The 16,273-nt window shown below is 38.6% G+C and overlaps 1 protein-coding gene across 1 annotated transcript in view; it reads right to left on the bottom strand.

Annotated features, from left to right (window-relative positions):
* The window catches only part of PUS10 (pseudouridine synthase 10), a 70,542-nt gene that overhangs the window by 12,473 nt on the left and 41,796 nt on the right, over positions 1-16,273 (bottom strand). The window contains exons 6-13 of the mRNA XM_049784761.1: positions 13,319-13,380; positions 12,979-13,024; positions 10,930-10,994; positions 8,585-8,670; positions 7,278-7,403; positions 1,112-1,168; positions 223-299; positions 74-129 (exon numbers count right to left, since the gene is read on the bottom strand). Of these exons, the coding sequence (XP_049640718.1) occupies positions 74-129; positions 223-299; positions 1,112-1,168; positions 7,278-7,403; positions 8,585-8,670; positions 10,930-10,994; positions 12,979-13,024; positions 13,319-13,380 (575 nt within the window). The remainder of the gene's footprint in view (positions 1-73; positions 130-222; positions 300-1,111; positions 1,169-7,277; positions 7,404-8,584; positions 8,671-10,929; positions 10,995-12,978; positions 13,025-13,318; positions 13,381-16,273) is intronic.

Raw genomic sequence — 16,273 nt, 5'->3', positions numbered from 1 at the left:
ATACAAGTTCCTTTTATCAAGTACATCATTTACAGCCAAAACTTTCACTTTGCTCTCATGATTCTACACTTACCTCGTGACAAGCTGCAAGTCACGAACTTGAATTTTGTTAGACGAGCTGTTAATTTTCTGGAGTAGCAGAAAAGGAAAAACAATCAGCAACTCTGATTCAGCTACAGAGTTACAGAAACATGACAAGTTTCATGTCATGAAGTGGTTTACCTGCTGAAGTTCCTTAATTTCTTGTGAAGTGAAATGTACTCTATGAGGATTCATCAGCTCAATTGCAAAGGGCCTTCCTGGCAGCACACACCCCGTCATGAAACAGAAACGTGTTGATGGAGTTAACATTTGGGCGAATGCAAGAGGGTTAGGAGGTGTGAAAAATGAGGTGAGCTCTAGAGGATTGGAATTTAGTGACCTAACTACAACAGGGGGAGGAAAGAATGTGTGAAAAGAATCAAGGGGATTTCATGGGGCTGCTAAGCCTGCAATATAGGCAACAAGTATGAATAACTGCTTTTGCCCATGGACAAGGAACAAATATCTGTTCATTACACAATAAGCTTCAAACATCCGCTAATTGACTTAGTTGCAGCAAAATGATCAATCTACCAAAATGGGATTCATTGTCTTGGACTAATCCACTAATGACATGAAAAAGCTGAGATTCCATAAAAAGGACTATAAACTTAAGTTAGCTCAGGATTACCTCTCATCATCTTTATTATAATGCAGTAATAGAAATAACTAAAATGAAAGTGAAGTGAGAATAGCTTTTTAAATGAAGCTGTCCATAAGAAAACTGCCCTGATAAATGTTAAATGGAATAATTAATAACAAGGTATTTTGGGGGGAATCAGACACTACCTTGTTAATGCATATTAAAGAACTTTATTATCTATATGCAAGAAGGATAACTTCTGAAGAAATTATTCCTGCCTCAAAAAGCTGATCCTTTGTAAAGGTAATTCCATAATCCACAAACCTCCCTCAGACAAGTTCTGAGTTCTGCCCAATTTTGATAGGACTAAGTGGCTATAAAAAGCCTATGTCTGAAAAGGACAATCTCAAAGTTACTTATTATCAAGTAATATTATTATAATCTTACCATTTCCTAAAGTTCTCACATCTACATCTTCTCTTCCAGATGATGAAAAATTAAAACCTTTGGAAGGCAGATAAAAATAAGTCAGACATAGCATTCCCAAAACATTTGTTCCCACCCTTTAGTAGAAAGCCAGTACTCTCAATGATCCATAGGAGGATCCCAAGGGATAGTCTTCTATTGTCTTCCCTCTAATCTCAATCTCTACTAAAAATAGCAACATTTTCATATTCATTATTTCATTTGATTGTTATAACTTTATGAAATAGGCATTAAATGATATCAAGTTGGGGCCAGAACAACAGTGCCACAGTTAAGATGTAGAATGATTTCTGAACACAGGAACAGGAATAAAGTCAGAGGACAGTAGGGTGTGGCCCAAAAACTAACAACAAACATAAATAACACCAAGTTTCTGAAAGGTTACATTTTTCCCAAGGTTACATAATTAAATGTCACAGCTATGTGTTTGAATGTCAAGCCCAAACTTTACTCTCCCACACCACCTTCTATGGAAAAGCCAACATCAGAATATTGGAGTCACATTCCACACCACCCAGACCATGAATCAGTGATGAAAATGCTATCATATTTCTTTTCTCTTTAAAGGCAAGCCAAGCAAAACACTTGCTGGAGCAGGGGAAGAATTGATTCTATAAGCAAGTTCATTCTGTAAGCAAAACTTAGCTGGAACCAGGACAAAACTATAGTACATACTGAGAGATGAGTCATCAGAAACTAAAAACTGCAAATACTGGAAGGGGAAATAGTTTTTTAATTGCATGCACACTAAATGGTAATTCTAGTACACAGAAAACTTACTAATGATTTATCATCACTATAGCAAATATAACTAAAAACAGGTATGAATGCTTTTTTATGTTAGTACTACGAACTACAGACTATCTATGCCTATTTTACTAATAAGGAAGAGTCAAGTGAGAAAGAAAAAGTAACTTGCTTAAATACCACATCACTGGTAAAAGGTAGGATAAAGAGGAGCTGGAGAGCTAGCACGGAGGTAAGGCATTTGCCTTGCATGCAGAAGGACGGTAGTTCGAATCTCGGCATCCCATATGGTCCCCTGAGTCTGCCAGGAGCGATTTCTGAACATAGAGCCAGGAGTAACCCCTGAGCACCGCCGGGTGTGACCACCCCCCAAAAAAAGTAGGATAAAGATTTGAAACAGGTAATCTGATGCCCTGATCTCTTAATCACTGTCTCTCCCAGTTTTCAACCTTTTTTGCAACTGTTAACTGGCAGCAGACCAACAACCAGTGATTGAAAACTGATCATTCCATACCATCAGAGACATAGCCAGAGTCAGATTTATGTCCACAGCAAATAGCAAGACCAGCCTTGTGGAAAAGCTAGATATCCCAAGTCAATCATAAGAATAACAGAGTTTATTATTATAAGAACAATAGTTTAAAGTCTCTATATTAGTTTGAAGATTAGAATTGAGGCTTATGCCCTAATATACTCATTCAGTAGAAAAGTATCTATAGGCTGCGTGTGTGAGGCAATGAGGAGACAAAGGCAAACAAAACTGCCAGTTCTTCTTCCTTCTTTCCTACCATCCTCTCTCCCTCTCTGTCTTTCCCTGTCAGAAATTAGACCCAGGGCTTCATAAATGCAAGGCAAGTGCTTTATCACTCAGCTACCCCTCCCCAGCCCATGACAGGCAAGTTCTTACCATAACAGAGTTTCCGGTTTATGGAGAGAAGTATGTGAAAATATAGTGGGTAGGGTGAGGACAGGAAAAGCATAGGAGATTCCTGCATATATGTCAGGAGATTTGTATTTACTCCTCAGTAGTTTAGTCACCTTGGAGATAATAGGATGGGGAGAGTAGGAGGGAAGGAGGGCATATATCATTTGAGAAATATTTTTCTTCTAGAAAGGATTCTACATTCAAAGGCCCCATGTATATTTTAGAAAAAGGGGTTATAGCTCATCAGTAGAGCACTTGCCTTGTATGTGTGACCTTGGGTTTTAGTCTTCAGAACCAAAAAAAAAAGTAGAGAGAAAAAATCCAAAATTCTAGTTTGAAAATTATCTTTGAAAACAACAGTGAAAATTAGCCATCCTTTCTAGAATGTTCAGCTGTGAGAAAAATAGGATTTGCCTTTCTTAACCTGTAAGAAACCCCTTTAGTAAAGCCAAACACCAGGCTTCTGTACTCTGTTCGCAAACCCCTTATTATGGGTCAGGTAGGATCATAGAGAAACATTAAATCCAAACGAAGGAAGGTGGGTCTTTATTATATCTTTTAAAAATGAGTTTCAAGGCCTAAAAAAAAGAGGACAGGGGTTAGGCATCTGCATTCTGAGCCTAGTCTGGTTTGGCCCAAACCTCCCCCCAAAAACATGTTTTAAGCTGGAACCCTACATTAAGAAATACTTTTTGGGGGGCGGAGTGATAGCATAGTGGATAGCGTACTTATATGCCTTGCACACGGTTGACCCCAGTTCAATCCCCAGCATCATACTCAGCATCATATATGGTCCCCCAAGCTTGCCGGGGTAATTTCTGAGCACAAAACCAGGAGTAACCCCTGAGCACCATTGGGTATGCCCCCCCCCAATACAGAAACAAAACAAAACAAATTTTTGAAAATAAACTTTCTTACCTGCAATTATGAATAGATGATAGAAAAAAGAAAAGCCAGGACCTTAAGTGTTAGGAAATGTATGACTAAAATTTAGTAGCATTTTCTAAACACACTATACCTTGCCTTTTCCTCCTAATCCTGAGAGTCCTTTTGTTATAAAAATCTGACCAAGAATCAGATGCAGACACCTGAGAGACCAGAGAGAGAACCAAGTTTTATTTATACATGCAGACTTGATCTCGCTGATGCCAAATGGGTCAAGCCATGAATGCAGTTCACACAGTTAACTTCGATAGCACACCAACTCTATGGGAACATTTCCTCTTCTAACATGCATAATGGGTGCTAACATACTAATGCTTGGCACAATCAGGGATTGACATTGTTCTAGCTTCTAGATAGATATTTACTAATTCTTTCTGTGACCCTGTTCCTGCTCAAGCAACCTCTTCTGCTCTGTTCTGGCTCTTCTACTCTGTTCTGGTCTCAACCTGTCTCTCTTTTTTTTTCCTTCTGTCCCTAATTTTCCCACCACACATTGAGCTAGCTGCCATATCTAAAAACAAAAAAAAAGCCAGGGCAAGAAAATTCATGGAGCTAACAATAGTTCAGCTAATGGGCAATAGCCCTCACACCAGGACAGACTGAAACACAACTGAAATATAGGAATGATTGGATGATGGAACTTCAAACCAGCAAGTGTAAATCTTTGGACTTGAACACCTAGATTTAGCCATAGGGCTGACGTGGCAAATATTCTATTAAATGAGATAATAAATTTGTAGTAGGAAATATTTGTTAGATATCAATCTTGAGAGTGCCAAATCTCACGTAATTAGTGAATAGGCAAACTGATAATATGCTGTGACAGTTCGAAGTCACTGAAGAACAGGTTTGTATCTCTCAAATAAGGGAGATTACTTTGTTGTTTTATTTTGTTTGGGGGCCACACCCAGTAGCTCTCACGGGTTATTCCTGGCTCTGCATTCAGAGATAGCTCCTGGCTCGGGGGACTGTATGGGATGCCAAGGATCAAACCCGGGTTCATTCTGGGGCAGCCTTGTGCAAAGCAAACACCCTACCGCTGTTCTACCACTCTGGTGCCCAACTTTCATCAAGGTATAAAACAGCTGTGATAGTCAGAATCATTTCCCAGTCTACCTGATATGAACCATTTCTCAGCAGTAGAAGTAACATAACTGAGGAGCACACTCTCTTAACAAATTGATACTGTTAACCAGGCATCTCCAACACGTTTTCTGTTATTTGGTGGGGCTCTGGGATCACTTCCGGTGGGCTCAGGGAACCATAAAAGTGACAAGATAAACCACATGTCAGGTAAGCACCCAACCCACAGTATTATTTTTCTAGCCCCTAAAATAACAAAGTTTATTCCAATAAGAAATTTGGAAATCTGGAACAGAGGCCCATATCTATTTTCCTCAATAAATTTCCTCAACATGTAATTATAAATGTTTAACACAGCTTGCTTAGTCTTAATATGGGGATAATTTTTCCCCTCATATGGAAAATGACCACAAACCACCTTCACAAACAATTGTGTGGGAAAACCCCTGTTTCAGAGCCCCCAGAAACCCTATTTATAACGGGGGCTTCTTTGAAACTGAATTAATCAGAATGGAAAGTTTCTTGAAACTTCTAATGTAAGACCCCTAAGAATTTGGAAGAGATTTTTTGTGTGTTAAAATTTCATTTTACTTTTTCTAAACTTAAAAACTCTTTACTAGCATGTAAATATCAAACTAAGTAGGTAAAAAAAAAAAAACATGGCAAAAGCCTGCTGTTACTACTAAGATTTGAGAAAAATATTAGGTTGTTTGATTATTCTCATTTCTATTCAGTAAACAAATTTTAAAGACTCTTGCAAGGGGAGTCCATCTATTTACCTGCTAGGCAACAATTTATACGGAGAGTGACTTGAAGGGCTTTGGGCCTTCTTTTTCTTTTTTTTTTTTTTTCCCCACAGTTACAAAGTTGTTCATGTACTCGCTTCTGCAGCACATATACAAAGTTGTTCATGATTGAGTTTCTGTCATACAATGTTCAACACCCTACACCAATATCCCCAGTTTTTCTCATCTTCCCTCGCTATCTCCCTGCCTTTGTCTGTTTCTATTTCCCTCCCCACTTCCTTTTTAGACACCGCTTTGCAATATTGTTACTGAAGGTTATAATGCATAGCACTTTTTCTCCTTTTAGCACCCAATTCTTATCCATAAGGATCATTTCCAACTCTCATCTCATAGTGATCCTGAAGGACTTTTTTTTTTTTTTCCAACAAAATAGTGAGCTAGAAGAGACAACTTTATCTCAATCATCTTGCCTTTGCTAAACTGGGCTTGTTTGACAGTTGTTCAGAGAGAGGGCACGTTGTCTGACTGGTAGGTCAAAAAAGGTGTAAGTATGCGTAGGAGATTCACTCCGAAGAGTAACATCCTTATTCACTGCCTGTTTGTCCTGATATACAATAGATTTCTGTGATTGAAATTGGTACTTCTTTTCCTCTATTTTAATCCTAAGTGAAATCACAAAGTTTATACTGTCTTTGACCTGAAGGGGTTACTGAGACAAAGAAAACATATGCCTGACAGGATTTGACTCATTCATCAAACCTAGGAAGTCAAAACAGAACAACACTGCCATTAATTCTTGTAAAATATAAATTGTTGATATGTTTTCTCTAGCCTAAACATTATCCCAAAACATTTTAGGAGTAAAGATGGAAAGCAGATACTGGCCAGTCTTGAATAATTATTGGATGTGGATTTTACCCAAACATTTAATTTAATTTTTAATATTAATCAATTTTAAAATATTTCATTTCCTCATACCCCCACACATACCCCACCCTGGCAACAGCTATGGCTGAGAAGATGTGAGGTCAGGGCTTAAGTGCATTTATTTACAGTAGCTTCAGGAGCTAGAGAGATGAGTGGGAGTAAAGCAACTTCCCTTTGCATGCTGCTGCTCCAGTCACAACTCTAGATGCATATGATCCCCTGAGCACCACCAATGGCCATTCCTGTGGCAGAACTAGCCCCTGAGCTAGCTCAGGAATAGCCCTAGAGCACCATTGGTTCAACCTAGCCCAAAACTACTCCAAAAATAAATTAAGTAGTTTTCATTTGTTTTAAATTTTCCCGGGAAGAGGATCATCTGAAAATGTAAAAAATCCTTGGGCGTCTTGGTGCAAGTCGAACCCAGATCAAAGTTGCTCAGACTCCAGTAATCACAGAAAACTGCAGAGACTTGCTAAGTGATTTTACAAACTATGGAAATATTCCCAGTCACCTCCAAGACATCTTTCTTGAATGATATGGTATATTTGAGGGGGCATGGTTTTTTTTTACTCCTGACTCTAGTGTCAGGAATTATTCCTGGTGGTACTCAGGGAATTTTATGGGATGCTGAAGATCAAACGTGGGTCAGCCACATGCAAGGCAAATGCTCTACCCACTGTACTATGACTCGGGTATTTTTTTTTTTACCCTCTCCCCAACTCGGGTATTTTATTAAGAATAGAAGGACACTTACTCTCTGCTTTGAAGACTGTCAAAAGATGATCTGAAATTAATTCTTCCACTGAAGATTCCAATTTCCTTTCACCATCAATTATCCAAGGAGTCTGTGGAAGATTCCTGGAGTATTTATTGTATCTTCCTGCCAAAGAAATATCAGCTCCCTGAATGGAATGGTATGATTAACATTAAAAAGGTAACAACTCTATTGAGTACTAATAGCCTGGAGACACCAAAACATAAAACAATACTGAGCCTTCAATTAATTTATGATCTAATTTAGGGACTCAGCACACAGACACAGATAAGTAAAAAGATTTATGGTAGCAACAGAAGGCTACAGATATATTATGAATTATCCAATGAGTTCTAAGGGAATGCTCAATGTCTTTAATAATATGATTCAATAATATTCAATGTCTTTAATAATATGATTAAGAGTATTGGCAAGCACCCCAAGGACCAGTTCTTTAAAAGAACAATTAGTGCCTTTAAGCTTGATTAATAATGCTTTCAATGTTGTAGTCATCTGTGAGAGTTCCCAATAAGTCAAGAGAATTTGAAATTTTTGAAAATAAAAAAAAAAACCAATAGAGCATGACTCACTGCTTATGAAAAATAACAACAAAAAACCCACACTAAGGCAGGTCTAGCTTGACTATCCCAGGGCAAGTTGTTCTAGTCAAGACTAGGGAGTAATTTCATTTCGTTCTTACTAGGAAACAGCTGTAGTTTTTGAAACAAAACTGTCTGCTCTTGGGAAAGTCAAGGCAACCTTTCTACTTCAGGCAGAAACCAAATGTGTAGTCATTTTGAAGATTTTAAATAATGTTTTCAGGTTTCCTTTCATGTGATAAAACATGCTCTGCACAACTGATCCTTCTAATCAGATTATGGTCATCTCTAGCTTCCACTATCTCTACTCGTCCCTGAGAAGTTGAGTGGACTTTCTTTCTCTTTCGGGTGTGGGCTGGTACACCAGCATTGCTCAGGGGTTATTCCTGGCTCTGCACTCAGGAATCACTTCTAGCAGCGATTCCCTAGCCATAGCTTGGGGGACACCATTATACTTTGGGATGCCAGTGATAGAACCTGGGTCAGCTGCACGTAAGTCAGTTGCCTTACCTCCTGTGTATTACTCTGGCTCCTGGTCTGGCTTTTTAATAATAACCTCCTAAATGATTCATAAGAATGCCTACAGAATCGAAAATAAGTTTCGCTATCAGTTCTGGTTCCCCAAAGAGTTAACTTATGAGAGCCTAGTAACAATAAAAAAGAAAGCTGAAAATTGCTAGTTAAGTATATTTGAGACAAAAATTTTACCAGCCAGGAAAACGGCACCATGAGCGCACTCGATTCCAAGAACAGTGCAAACAGATTTCGGTGAGCTTGGAGGACAAGGAAATTGTCTGCAAAACAAATGATTTTGTTTGTTTGGGGCCACGCTGTCTGTGTTCAGGTTTACTCCTGGCTCTGTGCTCAGGGATCACTCATCCAGGGCTTAGAGAATGATATGGGGTGCTAAGGATCGAATCAGGATCGGCGTTGTGCAAGGCAAGCACCTAACCTGTTGTGCTATCTATCACTTAGGTTCCCAATACAAATTTTATAGCGACTATTTTCTAGGAGTGAGACTGAATCACTTAACTTCATTAAATGTGCATGTCTGAGACACATTGATCCCGAGTTTCTCAAGAATCAAGCCTTTTCTTAAGCCTACATTCTAGAATCTAAGAGTCACTCAGGCCTCTGGAACAACACATTTAACACATAAGAGAGACACTAAGTAAATCAGAGTGCCGCTACTTCCTCAGAAGCTCAGATGGCCCCGTATTCCTAAATGTTAATTGCCAACCTCCTTGAGATTTGGTAGGAAGAAATCCATCTATAGAAAATGAAAGACATGCTTGGCCTTTAAGCTATCCAGAAATACTTGCTGTTGGTTTTAGAGTCCTCAACTATTTGGAAAAAGGTGTTCAACGAGACAGTAAGTGCCACTAATGTAAGGAAGAGTACTACATTACTTTTCTCTTTTTCCTTCTCTGCAGTCAACTTATAAAAGACTAGATGCCATGGATTTTTTTTTTTGGGGGGGGCACATCTTGGTAATGCTCAGGGATTACTCCTGGCTATGTGCTAAGAAATCACTCCTGGCTCAGGGGACCATATGGGATGCCGGAGATCGAACCCAGATCTGTCCTGGGTCAGCCACACGCAAGGCAAACATCTTACCAATGTGCTATTGCTCTGGCCCAATGCCATGGATTTAAAACCAAATATAAGGCTTGCAAATTTGCTATGGTTCCCCGAGATTTAATTAACAAATAAATTAGAAACTCAAGAAATACTGTTTAAAGATATATAATAGTTAAATATTGCTTCTAGGTATAAATATTTATTTTTGGATCAAATAATTAGCTCAAAGGGCTGGAGAGTATTTCTTGTATGTTCAACTACCCAGATTCAATCCCTGGCCTCAATATCACAAGGTATAGTCCTAGTGTTCCCCAGTAAAGTTGAGTACAAGTAGCACTGTATTGAACCCTCTCATCCTACTGAGTCTCTGAGCTTAAGCAGGGACCTTGTCTAGAAAAAGTAAGAAAGGAAGGAAGGAAGGAGGGAGGGAGGGAAGGAGGGGAGGGAGGGAGGGAAGATGGACGGAAGGAATGAAGGAAAGAAGGAAGAAAGGAAGGAAGGAAGGAAGGAAGGAAGGAAGGAAGGAAGGAAGGAAGGAAGGAAGGAAGGAAGGAAGGAAGCAGAAGGAAGATAGGGAGGCAGGGAGGGAGGGAGAGGGAGGGACGAAGGGAGGGAGGGAGAAGGAGGGAGGGAGGGAGGAAGGGAGTGAGGGAGGGAGGAGGGAGGGAGGGAGGGAGGGAAAGAGGGAGGGAGGGAAAGAGAGTGCTTGCCCTTCATGCAGCTACCCTGGATTCAATGCCTGGCATCTCACATCTCTGGTCCCCAGAGCACCACCAGGAATAATTTCTGAATGTAAAGCCAAGAGTATTCCATGAGCATCATCAGATGTGGACCCAAAAACCATCCCCACCCCACCACAAAAAAAGAAATATCCTGAAGTTGAAATTTATTTATAAATTCAGATACCAAGTTGACATTTACTAAATACTACTTCATGCTGGAGGCTGAAATAGAAATTAGGGACTAACAATGACTTCACTATAATAATAGTCCTTGAACTGATCCAGTCTTGTTGTGGAGACAATCTAAATCAGCATTTCTCAACCTTCTCCACCTGTTTTGGGCCCCTGACCTCCCTGCTAGCCACCAATAGCCACCTCTATTTATGTATTTTTTGCATGTGACCCCTCTTAGGATATCCTGAGTACGCAGAGGAGGATACATGGCCCCTACTTGAGAAATTGTTGGTACAGATTAACTTAATTCTTTTTTTTTTTTTTTTTTTTGGTTTTTGGGCCACACCCGGTGACGCTCAGGGGTTACTCCTGGCTATGCGCTCAGAAGTCGTTCCTGGCTTGGGGGACCATATGGGATGCCGGGGGATCGAACCGCGGTCCGTCTCCTAGGCTAGCGCAGGTAAGGCAGGCACCTTACCTCGAGCGCCACCGCCCGGCCCCAGATTAACTTAATTCTAACTCCTCTTCATTCTAAAATTCCATGGATTCCTTGTTTCTTTCTCTACTTGTACTTACTTGAGGAAATCCTCTTCTTTGACATTATTCAAAGCTTTCATAACCGCCATTCTAGTGAATACTGACTATATAAAGCAAAATAAAGAGAAAACACTTTTTTTAATCTTACCAAGGAAACAAGAGAGATGAAATACATAACAGAAAAAAAACTGTTTTATTTTAAAACCATATTTAAAAGGCAAAGACATTTAGTGATTACAAAAAAAAAATGTATTCAGAATGCAATCAGTATACTTCAACAACTCTTTCCTTAACCTAATTAATGCTAGAACAATCCTTTACTGAAATATCCCACTCTCCTCAAAATGTAATATTTAAAATATTAATAGTGACATAAGGGGGCAGAGAGTACAGTGGGTAAGGTGCTTGCCTTGCACACAGTCAACCTGGATTCCATCCCTAGCACCCATCTGATCCCCAAGATCTATCAGAACTGACTCTGTGCACCATTGGATATACTATTCCCCCACCAATTATTGTTACCATAGTTTACCAGTGGAAAAGGGCAAGGTTAGAGACACCAAGACAGCGCATGGCTATCACTCTCAATTTAGAGCAATTTCACCTGCTAATCTCAGAGTACTAAACAAGCACAATGTCTAGGTGAACTATGTGTGAAATGGAGTAATGTTCTTCTGCATTGGTCTATAGTTCAAAGATGTTACATTTTCTCCTTTCTTTAGTACTAAGAGGTCCAGCAATTATCAAAGAAAGGAAAAATGGCTGTATCTTTGCCAATAAACTTTTATTATTTTTAACAACTACATCTGCAAAAGACAGATGTTAATAAACCTAGGAGGGACCACCTCTTCAAAAAACAACAGCTTAGTAACTAGGTTGTGAATAACCTGACATGCCATTCATATAAACTGCAAATGCCTGCTAATTACCTGGCTCATTAACATAAAGATCAGCTAACAAAAGTGTAAATGGAAGTTTGCGAAGGAAGGAAGGAAGGAAGGAAGGAAGGAAGGAAGGAAGGAAGGAAGGAAGGAAGGAAGGAAGGAAGGAGGGAGGGGAGGGAGGGGAGGGAGGGGAGGGAGGGAGGGAGGGAGGAGGAAGGAAGGAAGGAAGGAAGGAAGGAAGGAAGGAAGGAAAGGAAGGAAGGAAGGAAGGAAGGAAGGAAGGAGGGAGGGAGGGAGGGGAGGGAGGGAGGGAGGGAGGGAGGGAGGGGAGGGAGGGAGGGAGGGAGGGGGGAGGGAGGGGGAGGGAGGGAGGGAGGGAGGGAGGAAAGAAAGAAAGAAAGAAAGAAAGAAAGAAAGAAAGAAAGAAAGAAAGAAAGAAAGAAAGAAAGAAAGAAAGAAAGAAAGAAAGAAAGAAAGAAAGAAAGAAAGAAAAAAAGAAAGAAAGGAGGGAGGGAGGGAGGGAGGGAGGGAGGGAGGGAGGGAGGGAGGGAGGGAGGGAGGAGAAAGAGAGTGCTTGCCCTTCATGCAGCTACTGTTGATTAAGGGCTGTCCTAAAAAATCTCCTCTGAATATTTTATAAGCTCCAGTTTTTAAAAATAGATATTAGATAAAAGTTTAGAATTCTAAAATAACATGGATTTTTTTTTCATATGATGTAATTGGAAGATTAAAATCTGAATTACCCCAAATGGGTATGAGAAACATGATTTTAACAGCAGTTCTAAATTTAACATCAGGGAAACAACTCAGACAATGAAACAAACATGATAGTGTTTGTGTTAAGACTTCCTAATAAGCAGAAAAGGTATATAGAATTGAAAGAAAAATATAGAAAGGAAATTATTCAAAGATTATTTTTTTAATTTGATTTTATTTTTGTTATTGTTTTTTGTTTTGGGGTCACACTCATGGATTACTCTACACTCAGAAATCGCTCCCAGCAGGCTCAGGGGACCATATAGAATGCTGCAGGGCATTGAACCCAGGATGGCCACATGCCTACCACCCTACCACTGTATTATCACTCCAGCTCATCAAAGATGATACTTAATGTAATAGATGATTACATTTCTAATATATATCTTTTTATTGTTAATTTGAATGTTCAGAGAAAATTCACTAAAGTAGCAACAAGAATCCTTACCTGTTTATTTTTGGCCGGCTTGAAACAATCTGGACATAATACACGTCTAAAATAAAATTTAAGTTAATACAAAACGTTAATACACTTACTTGGGGTTTGACATAATTAAATATATATTAGACAACATATCTTCTAAAGATAAACTCAGGATATCAAAAACAAAGAAAAGAAATCCCTTTCCTAGTTGCACTGGTCTGCCTATATTAAAGAACACATTTTAAATCTAGTAAGACAAGTACTGATGCATTCATTAGAAAGTAGTGCAATAGTATTTTCATGAAAGCCAAAAGTCATAAACAATATTATACGACTTGACAGTATTGTTTATGTGGCAACTTACAGGAAGTGGCAATCCTCAACTGTTTCTGGGTGAGCAAAGACCACACTCACTTCAAACAAGCTCTAAAAGTATAAAGACAGTTTTAAAATGAGCAAAAAGAAAGTGAAAGCAACAACTTATCAATAGAAATAGAAGTTAGTAATTCTCAAAGATTGGCTCCCAAAAAACAGTGACAAGGAAAACTGGAAATACAATTATTCTCGAATCAACTTGTTCTCAGGACAGCTGTAAAAAAAAAAAAAAAAAAAAAAAAAGTTGTTCTGTTTTGTTTTTAACTTAGAAAGTTCAATTGCTAAAGATCCTACCAAAAAAAGGCATAAAGCCCATTTAAAATAAGTTTGTATGTCTTTTTGTTGTGCGCTATTTAGGTGAAGAGAGGCCTGGGAGACAGTTCAAAAGGTTAGTGCATATGATTTGCATGTTGGAAGGTCCAGATTTGATCACAGGCACAAAAAAAAATGTTAAGTAATGTATAGTATGAAGTCAGGAAATTAGAAAGAATTAAAAAACAATCAAAAGAATTTTTCTGACAATACTACAACTGAAATTATTTACAAGACAAAAAGTACTTTACTAATATGTGCAAAACTCTACAGAGGTAAGGACTAGAGAAATAGTACAGCAAACACTGTTTGTCTTGGTACGCGTCTAACTGGAGTTCAACTTTCCATAATTCGTATTGTCCCTCCAGGAGAGATCCCTGAGCACAGAGTCAGCTCTAAGTAACTGTAGGTGTGACCCCAAAATGAAGTCTATGTGAGGTTTTTTTTAATTAGGTTCAAACGCACACATACAAATTAATCATGGATCCAAAGATATAGTACAGGGCTAACGTGCTTGCCTTGTACAGAGCAGTGCTAAGTTTCATCTCCATTACCATATATGGTCCCCAGAACTATCAAGTGGCCGCCTGAGCACAGTGATAGAAGTCCTGAATAGATAGGAGTAAGTCCTGAATACTGCCGGATGTGTTCCACTCCTACCGCAAAAATAAAACTAGCCAAGGTCCTGAGATGTGTGACTCAGTGGCAGAGCTCATGCTTTGCCTGTTATGTTTTTGGGAACAATCAGTCCCTAATACCACAAAAATGTCCTCAGACTTCATGAATTTTAGTTCTAAAAGGGAGATCTAATTTTTCTGTTTTATTACAAAAGTGATACATACAACATTCAAAAAACTGTCAAACATGGGATGTTTTTAAACCCCATAAAACTGAGTTAGGATCAATTAATAGTGCAATTAATAGTGCCATATGCTTCCTTCTAGCCAATTTTATAGATACAAATATAGCGTAAGTGTATATACTTTTTGGGAAATTTATCATAACCATATTTCCAATTCTAGGGACTATTTGTCATTTAAGCTTAGTTCAGGTCAGAGAGATAGCTCAATGGATTGATCATATGCTTTGCATGCAGTACGCATGGATTCAGTCCCAAGCACCATATGGTCCCCAAGCACTGAGCCAGATTTAAACCCTATGCATGTATAGCAAGAAAAAAATAAAGCAAAACAGAAACAAAAGTTTTTGTTATTGAAATGTTTTACAGATTTATAGCTCAGTTCGCAAGGCACATACCTCCTATGTGTGAGGCCCTGGAACTCCAAAATGAATAAATAAATAAATTAAATTAAAATGTTAATGCTCCAAACATCCTTCTACAAAAAAAAAAAGCATAATTTTATATTCTACATACATTTTCTCCATGGAGAATACACAAAATTTTACGTTGAGAAAAAATATATTATACCATGTCATAATTTCATCTTTTGTTTTTTGTTTTAGTTTGCTTTGGCTTTTTATTTGTATATTTTGATTTGGGGCTATATCTAGCTTTTCTCAGGGTTTACTCCTGGCTATGTTGAAGGGATCATTCCTGATGGGTACAGGGACCATATGGATTGCTAGAGGTCAACCCCAAGTTGGTTGTGTACCTGGCAAGCACCCTACCTACTGTACTATATCTCTCTGGCTCATCTTTTTCTTTTTACTTTTTTTTAAAGCTTTGTGTTTACTGATTGCACTGGATGGTCAGTAAACTTACTAGCTTACTATTTACTTACTATTTATTTACTATTCTATTTACTTACTATTCTAGTAAGTAAACTTACTAGAATAAAGCAAATGTTTTTGTCCCCTCTATTCTTAGCTACACAATTATAATTATGATGCATTTCATTTATACAAAAAAAGTGCATTTACCAAAAATCTAGTTAATTATTATTGCGTCTTTTATTTCCTATTCAAATCTGTGGTCATTGATTTGACATGTAAACTTAGTATCCTTCAAAACTGAAATTAGAAGTAAAAATATTTTGCTTAGATATTTTGCTCAATAAAATATATTGCTCAAATATATATATATATATATATATATATATATTTTGCTCAATATTTTGGGGTCAGAGCAACAGTACAGCTGAAAGGATGCTTGCTTGCCTTGCACAAGAATGACTTGGGGGGCCCGGAGAGATAGCACAGCGGCGTTTGCCTTGAAGCAGCCGATCCAGGACCAAAGGTGGTTGGTTCGAATCCCGGTGTCCCATATGGTCCCCCATGCCTGCCAGGAGCTATTTCTGAGCAGGCAGCCAGGAGTAACCCCTGAGCACTGCCGGGTGTGGCCCAAAAAACAAAAAACGAAAAACAAAAAGAATGACTTGGGTTTAATTCTCACACCATACATGGTCCCTGAGCTTGCCAGTAGTGAGTGATCCCTGAGCACAGAGCCTGGAGTAAGCTCCTCACCCCAATAAAAACCTCTTGAATTTCCAAAGTACTTTTGTTACCACATGTTCCCTTCATATTCTTTGTGAAGTGGCTGTCCTCTGTATTCCTCTCTATTCTCTCAGTAATAAATTTAAAGGACAAAATTTATTCTTAGAAACAGAGGGAAATAGCTATATAATTCAGAATGGGAGAGGGAATTTTAACTGATTAGCTGATTTTGTGATTT

The sequence above is a fragment of the Suncus etruscus genome, chromosome 12 (assembly GCF_024139225.1).
Source record: "Suncus etruscus isolate mSunEtr1 chromosome 12, mSunEtr1.pri.cur, whole genome shotgun sequence".
Lineage (NCBI taxonomy): Eukaryota > Metazoa > Chordata > Mammalia > Eulipotyphla > Soricidae > Suncus > Suncus etruscus.
Note: the sequence above shows the minus strand (reverse complement) of the source record. Positions and strands in the feature narration are given on the sequence as shown.